Source organism: Eimeria tenella, genomic scaffold (genome assembly GCF_000499545.2).
Source record: "Eimeria tenella Houghton genomic scaffold, Eth_scaff108, whole genome shotgun sequence".
Taxonomy (NCBI): Eukaryota; Apicomplexa; class Conoidasida; order Eucoccidiorida; family Eimeriidae; genus Eimeria; species Eimeria tenella.
In genome coordinates, this window is record NW_013541470.1 from 102,582 (window position 1) to 110,610 (window position 8,029).

Below are 8,029 nucleotides of genomic sequence, written 5' to 3' on the forward strand. Positions count from 1 at the left end.
GCTTGCTGCTGCAGCTGCTGCAGCAGGGACCTGCAGCAGCAGCACACAAGCAGCAGCAAGAAAGTCTTTTGCTGCGGAAGAAAACCCTCCATTCCGACCCGCCTCTGGCAGGGGAGATTTTGCTGTCGTGTCCTGTAGGGTTTGAGATGATGGAGGGGGAGTGCGTCAAAGTCCACGTCGTCAAACCCCAGGTCAAACCCTAAACCCTAAACCCTAAACCCTAAACCCTAGACCCTGTGCGCTGGGCGCTGGGGCCAGACGCGGGGTCGGGAGCGCGCTGTAGGCCCCAGGCTGCGCCCACGCCCTGCGCGCTGCGTCGTTAACTCCGTAGCGAGTCTGCAAACCCTAAACCCTAAACCCTAAACCCTAAACCCTAAACCCTAGGGGCTGAGGGTTTGAGTTGTGGGGCTTCAGGTCGTCTGCCCCTACGGCTCTTTTCAAAACCAACAAGGCGCTTGTGTCTTGACAGACTCCGTCTTGCCGGAGAGGGTTTGCCCCTCGGGTAAAGCCCCCAAACCCTAAACCCTAAACCCTAAACCGTAAACCCTAAACCCTAAACCCTAGGCCCTAAAACCGCTGAACTGTCGCAAACTCTAGACCCTTCTCGTCGCCGCGGCGTTCCGCGTGCCCGGTGCAGGGGCCGCCTGCTCACCCCAAAACCCTAAACCCCAAACCCTAAACCCTAAACCCTAAACCCTAAACCCTGGGGCGTGCGGGCGCAGGGTTTGAGCCGTACGATAAGGGCTGCGTGCGGCGCACGGCGATTCAGCCAGTGCCTCTGTGTCCCCCCGACTTTTACCCAGTGTTTGGGGAAGGAGCAGCAGCAGCAGCAGCAGCAGCAGCATGTCGAAAAGAAGTTGCAGAAAACCCTCTTTGGAGCTGCAGCAGCGGCACTGCAACACAACCTGGAGTCTGCGAACTCACAGAGCAGCAGCAGCCAGTCTTCCTCTGTCCCGACGGATTCGCTCTTCAAGACGTCCGCAGGCCTCTGCTGCTGCTGCTGCTGCTGCTGCTGCTGTGCTGCTGCGGTGGCTGCTGCTGCGGCGGCGTTGCGGCGCGTTGTGGCTGCTGCTGCAGCGGGGCGTGGTCACGTGCTGCTACTGCTGCTGCTGCTGCTGCTGCAGCTGATTACAGCCCTTTGCTGCTGCTGCTGCTGCAGCTAAGTGCCTTGCTGAAGAACTAAAGAGGTGCAGCAAATGGCGAAAGCTGCCGCTGTGCCTTTTGCTTCTCCTGCTGCAGGGCTCTTGCGTGCGTTGGTCTCGGAGCGCAGCAACTCTGTCTTGCCCGCCGGGCTTCGTGTTCCTGCCTGCTGCTGCTGCTCCTGCTGCTGCTGCTGCTGCTGCTGCTCCGCTGTGCGTGCTGGAGACAGAAACTGCGGGCAACCTCTCGTGCGCGCCGCCCTTCCAGCTGCAGCACGGAGTCTGCGTGCTGCGGCAGCAGCAGCAGCCGCAGCCGCAGTGCCGCGTGGGGTTTAAGTACGACAGCAGCAGGAAGCTCTGCAGCAAACTGCTGCTGGGCAAAGCCCTGGCTGTTTGCCCCGAGGGCTGGCAGTATGATGCAGCAGCAGCAAAATGTCTGCAAGAGAAAACCCCCACTTTCATTTGTCCCCCCAGCAGCAACCACCACCTCACCAAAGCAGCAGCACCAACTCTTGCTGCAGACGCATGCGCAGCAGAAGTCACTGAGGAGCCTTTCTTTGCGTGCGCCGAGGACCAAAACACCATTGCTGCTGCTGCTGCTGCGCCTCCCCCCGCTGCAGCTGCTGCTGCTCCTGCTGCTGCAGCGGACGGCAAAGACGGGGACCTCCTCGTCCTCCCGCAGCACGAGAAAGGGCTGCACGACCCAGCAGCAGCAGCAGCAGCAGCAGCAGCAGGGAAGGGCGTCCAGCTGGAAGAGGTGCTGCTGCCGGACCCAGTGGCCCTCCACACAAAGGACGACAAAGCAGCGGCAGCAGCAGCAGCAGCAGTAGTAGCAGCAGCAGCAGCAGCAGGGGAGGCGTACGAGGAGAGCAGCAGCAGCAAAAAGGGCTGGGGGCCCCTCAGCAGCAAATGGGGGGCCCCCCTGCTGGACCCCCGAGCTGCGCAGCTGGCCAGCAGCAGCAAAGTGCATGCACTGGCTTTTAAAGAAGCAAATAAAGAAGTTGAAAAGAAAGAAATAAAAAGAAAAGAAATTGAAGAAAAGAAAGAAATAAAAAGAAAAGAAACCGAAAAGAAAGAAGCAAAAGGCACAAAAGCAAAAGAAGCAGCAGCAGCAGCAGCAGCAGCAAAGACAGAAGCAAGAAGCAAAAACCTCCCGCAGCAAAAAGACACCAAAAGGGACACAACTGCAGCAGCAAAGGAGACACAAAAGGCAGCAAAAAAGGAGACAGAAAAGGAAATCAAAAAGGAGGAAAAGAAAAAAGATACAAAAAAAGAAATTCCAGAAAATGAAAATCCAAAAGAGACACAAAAAGCTGAATGGCAAAAAAGGGTTTGGGCCCCCCCGCAGGGCCTCGCAAGGCGGCAGCTTGCTGCTGCAGGGGCCCCCTTTGCTGCTGCTGCTGCTGCTGCTGGCAGCAGCAGCAGCAGCAGCAAAAAGATCGGCGCGGACAAAGTCCTCCAAACCCTAGACCCTAGCCTAAACCCCAGCCTCAGCCCTGAGCTAAACCCTAATTTCAAAACCCCTCACACCCTAAACCCTAATGATAAAAACCCTTTTCCAAACCCTCATAAGGTGCACAGCGAAGTCCTAAACCCTAGCCCAAACCCTGAAGTCGAAAGCAGCAAAATAAACCCTGATTTCCCAAACCCTAGCCTAAACCCTAGCCTAAACCCTAGCCTAAACCCTAAAAAGGGGACTTTAGCCCTTGAGGAACTACACCCCGATTTCCTAACCGCCAGCAAACTAGACCACGACAAGCTGGGCCTTGAAACCCTAAACCCTAAAGCCCTAGACCCTAAAGCCCTAAGCCCTAATTCCCTAAACCCTAATCTCCTAAACCCTAATCTCCTAAACCCTAAATTCGCGCCTCTAGAAACCCTAGAGCCTCTCATGCCCCCCGACCCTCTAAACCCTAAACCCTTCATTGCTTCTGAAAAGCTAAACCCTAATCCCCTAAACCCTAATCCGCTAAACCCTAATCCCCTAAACCCTAGTCCCCCAGACCCTAGCCCCCTAAACCCTAGCCCCCCAGAGGCTGCTGCTGCAGCTGCTGCAGCTGCTGCTGCTGCTGCTGCTCCCAATATAATGTGCGAGTCTGTTACTGTTTCTATGGAGGCCCTGCGGCTTGAGTGTCCCCCCGGCAGCACCTTGACTGCTGCTGCTGCTGCTGCTGCTGCTGCTGCTGCTGCTCCTGAGGAGCTGCTGCTTGTGGGGCCCCACAAGCTGGGCCAGAGCTCAGAGTGGGGCAAGGAAGAAAGCTGGAAGGCCCTGGAGGGCCCCTTCCTCCCCACAGCAGCAGCAGCAGCAGCAGCAGCAGCAGCAGCAGCAGCTAGCTTCGGGGGCCCCACATGCATGCGCAGCCTCAAAGAACCCCCCCAGGCTTCCTGCGATATCTCCGGCGCCAAACTGCAGCCCGACGGCTCCTGCATGGGGGTGAGTCATTTCTAGCTAGCTAGCTAGCTGGCTAGCTAGCTAGCTAGCTAGCTGGCTAGCTGGCTAGCTGGCTAGCTGGCCAGTCGGCTAGCTAGCCAGGTGGCTAGCTAGCGGGTAGCTAGCTGGCTAGCTAGCTAGTTGACGCTGTGAAGGCGCCAGCATCAGCTAGCCAGCTAGCTCGCTAGCCAGCTAGCCAGCCAGCTAGCCACCCAGCTAGCCACCCAGCTAGCCACCCAGCTAGCTCCTTAGCTAGCTAGCTAGCTAGCTAGCTGGGCGTTTGCGTGTTGCTGCTGCAGCACGAAGTGGTGGAGGCGACGCCCACGTGCAGCGGGGAGTTTCTGTTTAACCCCTCGAGCGGGTTTTGCGAAGTGTCTCATGTTGCTGCTGCTGCTGCTGCTTGTCCCGAGGGTTTGCTGTTTGACCCGCAGCTGCTGCTGTGCACTGGTGCTGCTGCTGCAGCAGCAGAACTCACCTGCCCCGAGGGCTACCAGCTGCAGCACGCGCTGCCGCAGGACCCGAAGGAGCTGCTGGGGGACCGCGACGGCGCAGCAGCAGGAGCAGCAGCAGCAGGAGCAGCAAAGAGCCGCAAGAAAGGCAAGAAGCCAGCAGCAACAAACTGGGGAAATGTTCATTGTGTCTTGACTGAACTTGCTGCTGTTCAAATCATTTGTCCTGTTGGATATTCTCTGGAAAAAAACAAAATGGGAAAAGCTGAAAGCTGCGTCGCCCACAAAGAAGCCAAGCCCTCCTTCACCTGCGAGGCCGTGAGTCCCCTGCTGCAGCAGGAGCAGCAGCAGCAGCAGCAGCAGCGGAGAAAGCAGGCGAGCAGGGGACCAAGCAGCAGTAGAAGCGTCGAAGCTAGTCGCGGCACAAACAGCAGCAGCAGCAGCAGCAAAACAGCTAGCAGTGGCAAATGCAGCAGCAGCAGCAGCAGCCAGAGATAGGAGAAGCAGCAGTAGTTACAGCTGCCACAGGAGCAGCCGCAGCACCAGCAGCAGCACTAGCAGCAACAGTCTCAGCCTTGGCACTTCAAACCGAATCGCCGAGCCCTAAACCCTAAACCCTAAACCCTAAACCCTAAACCCTAAACTCTAAGCCCTAGATCCTGCCAGTGAATAGCCTTTTTTGTTTTATTGCCAGCTAGCCACACAACCCCTAGCCAACCTGCTGCCCTCCTGCCCCGCTGCTGCACCGCTCCCCCGCCGCCGCTGCCGCTCCTGCTGCTGCTGCTGCTGCTGCTGCTGCTGCTGCAGGGGTACTTCCTGGTGGGCGGCGACTGCGTGAAGCACATAAGGGCTTCTCCCACTGCTGTGGACCGCCAGGGTTTTGCTTTTCCTTGTCAGCTGCGGGGCGGCGGGGCTGCATGCGGCTTGAAGAGTCCCTGGGTTGCTGCTGTTGAAGAAGCAGCAGTTGGAGACGCCTCCCGCTTCCCCTTCCACTCCAAGTGACTGCAGCAGCAGCAGCAGCAGCAGCAGCGGCGGCGGGGCGGCGGCGCGGCAGCGGAAGCAGCGGCGGAGAAGGCAGGGCAGCTGCAGCAGCAGAAGCAGCAGCAGCAGTGCAGCTGCAGCAGAACCAGCAGCAGCAGCAGCAGCAGCAGTGCAGCTGCAGCGGCAGCAGTGCAGCTGCAGCAGCTGCTGCTGCTGCAGTAGCAGCAGCGGCAGTGTAGCTGCAACAGCTGCTGCTGTTGCAGTAGTAGCGGCGGCAGTGCAGCTGCAACAGGCGCTGCTGCTGCAGTAGCACCAGCGGCAGTGCACCTGCAGCCCCTGCTGTTGCTGCAGCAGCAGCAGCTGCAGCAGCAGAAAACTTGGTTTGCTGCTGCTCTTTTATTTACTAGAGACAGTCTTAATAGTAATTAATTGGGTAAAGACAAAAAAGCAAAATGGAGTGCTAATGAAGCAGCTCTTTATCCTTTGCTATTTATTTATTTATAATTTATAATTTGTTATTTATTTATTTAGACATTATTTATTTAGCATTTGTTTATGTTTTAATTAATTAATTAGTTTATTATTTATCTGTTGTTTATTATTTATTGTTCATTTATTTATTTGCCGGTTTGTTTGCGCAAGCCTTTCTCTAAAGACTCTTATTTCCCTTTTTTCTTCTTTCTTTCTTTTTTGATTTCTTTTTCTTTTTATTTTCCATTTGCTGCCGTTGCTGCTGCCGCTGCTGCTGCTGTTGCTGCTGGCATTTTTTCGTCTTCTGGAGCATTTAATTGACTAAATCTGCGTGTAGCCTTCAGGTGTAGTTACAGCGGAATGCATGCATGCAGGCGTGCATACACTGCAGGTGTACATACAGTCCAATGCATGCAGCTGTGATGTAAAGCTTTTTTTTTGCAAGCTTTATAAACGTATTTAATTCTTTTCATTATATTTCCGAATTATATTTGCATTTAATTTGTATTTCCATTTAAACGGCCCTTTGGCTTTGAGGCTTTTGTAAACAAAAGTCCAAAATTTCGCCGAAGTTTGGCTTTAGAGAGAAAATGAAAAGACCATTTTGTTGCAAATTCAAGTCTAGTCCACATGCGCCTCAAAAGAGACGCAAAAAGGACAAAAGTGCATTTATGAATTTCAAAAAACAAAAATGCAATTTAAAAGAAGCAAAGAGGAGAATTAGAAGGTCCAAACAAGAGGAAAAATTCAAGAAATTCTCCAAGTCCGGCTTGAAGATGCGCGCACGCAAAGTTTTTATTTGTTGCGCCATTCTTGAACTAAATAAGATATATTTGCAGGATTTATTTGTTTGTTTTAATAAATATTTATAATAAATGACGCGGCAGAAAGATATTCAATAAAAGCGCAACTTCGTTCGTTTGCAGCCGAGAGTGCAGTGTACGTACACTGTACGTACACTGCAACCACCGGGAGCGCGTGCGCGACTCTGATCTCTCAAAACAAAATTAAAATGAATTAAAGATAAATTAAAATGAAAATAATAATCAAAAAACAAATAAATGCATCAAATTGTGGAAATGTCAAAGCCTCTCGCGAGTTCTGGCTGCTGCTCTTCGACTGCTGCGCAAAGCCGCGTCGCAGCAGGTCAAGTTGAACTAAAATGAAATGAATTGATTTTAAAATATAAAATGTAATTTAATTGTGGCTTGTAGGGCTTTTCTGCTGCAGCTGCAGCAGCAACAACGCAGCAGCAGCAGCAGCAGCGGGAGCAGCACCAGCGGGAGCAGCAGCAGCAGCAGCAGCAGCACGTTCTTTACCCTAATTGTTGAGTCGAGACTTAATTGAACTGAGCTGGAAATGAAAAGAGTTAGCAAAACAGATGCTAAAAACCCTAAACCCTAAACCCTAAACCCTAAACCCTCGCCGCTCCTGCTCGCCTACTCGGGCCTTGAGGGCCCCGAGCACCGCTGAGGCCAGGAAACAGATCCCCCTGGGCCCTGAACCCTAAACCCTAAACCCTAAACCCTAAACCCTAAACCCTAAACCCTTTTCAATTGAGGAAATCTCCCGTAATTTGATTTCTAGGCAAAAACGGAGCAGGGCGACGGCGAGCCTCGCGAGACGGAGCCGCGAGCACGCCGAGGCCTAAACCCTAAACCCTAGACCCTAAACCCTAAACCCTAAACCCTAAACCCTAGATCCCAAACCTTAGGCTGCAGGGTTTTGCCGATTCCACCGAAGAGCCGCAGCAAAGGCGCCTCACAAAGGCGGCTGCGGCAGAGATCGATTTCCGTCGATCAAAGGCTTTTGCTGCTGCTGCTGCTGTTGCTGCTGCTGCTGCTGCTGCTGCTGCACAAGCCTTCCAAAACAGGCGCCAGCAGCTGCTGCTGCTGTTCCAGCAGCGGCAGCTGCTGATGCCGCAGCAGACACCATGAGCACCCGCAGCGACAGCAGCAACAGAAGCAGCAGCAGCAAAAACACGGGCAGCAGCAACAATGAGCGCAGCAGCAACGGCAGCAGGGGTAGCTGCAGCCAGCGCTCCACTGCTGCGGACAGCAGCAGCAGCAGCAGCAGCAGCAGCGACAGCGACGGGCCTCCTGCTGCTGCAGCAGCAGCAGCTCCTGTTCCTTTGCGCAGCAAGAAGTCGCTGGCAGCAAATTCGGTAAGCAGTTTCTTCTGAAGCCTAGGATTTAGGGTTTAGGGTTTTTGGCGGTTAGGGTTTAGGCTCGACGGTTAAGGGTTTAGGGCCTCTAGGGTTTAGGGTTTAAGGTTTGGAATTGCTGTTCAGGAAATCTGCGGGCGTCCCTTCCATCGGCTGCGGCTGACCGCCTTGCTGCTGCTGCTCCTGCTGCTGCTCGTGCTGCAGCAGCAGCAGCAGCAGGAGCAGCACAGCAGCAGCAGCAGCAGGAGCAGCAGCAGCAAGAGGAGCAGCAGCAAGAGCAGCAGCCGCCAGAGCAGCAGCATCAGTTCCTGCATGAGGCCCCCTATGGGGGCCCTCCAAAGCTGCGCAGCACCGCTCGCCAGGCAGCAGCAGCAGCAGCAGCTGCTGCTGCTGC

General features: G+C 54.5%; 2 protein-coding genes across 2 annotated transcripts in view; both read left to right on the forward strand.

Moving 5' to 3' along the window:
* ETH_00027310 (uncharacterized protein) overlaps positions 1 to 5,021 on the forward strand; it is a gene marked incomplete at both ends in the record, with an annotated part of 6,808 nt that extends 1,787 nt beyond the window's left edge. Inside the window, 7 exons of the mRNA XM_013372801.1 lie at positions 27 to 191; positions 415 to 502; positions 723 to 976; positions 1,240 to 2,592; positions 3,256 to 3,573; positions 3,870 to 4,337; positions 4,827 to 5,021. Coding sequence (XP_013228255.1) covers positions 27 to 191; positions 415 to 502; positions 723 to 976; positions 1,240 to 2,592; positions 3,256 to 3,573; positions 3,870 to 4,337; positions 4,827 to 5,021 — 2,841 coding nt within the window. The remainder of the gene's footprint in view (positions 1 to 26; positions 192 to 414; positions 503 to 722; positions 977 to 1,239; positions 2,593 to 3,255; positions 3,574 to 3,869; positions 4,338 to 4,826) is intronic.
* Positions 5,022 to 7,404: 2,383 nt separating this feature from the next.
* The window catches only part of ETH_00027315 (uncharacterized protein), a gene marked incomplete at both ends in the record, with an annotated part of 1,604 nt that continues 979 nt past the window's right edge, over positions 7,405 to 8,029 (forward strand). Inside the window, 2 exons of the mRNA XM_013372802.1 lie at positions 7,405 to 7,635; positions 7,762 to 8,028. Coding sequence (XP_013228256.1) covers positions 7,405 to 7,635; positions 7,762 to 8,028 — 498 coding nt within the window. The remainder of the gene's footprint in view (positions 7,636 to 7,761; position 8,029) is intronic.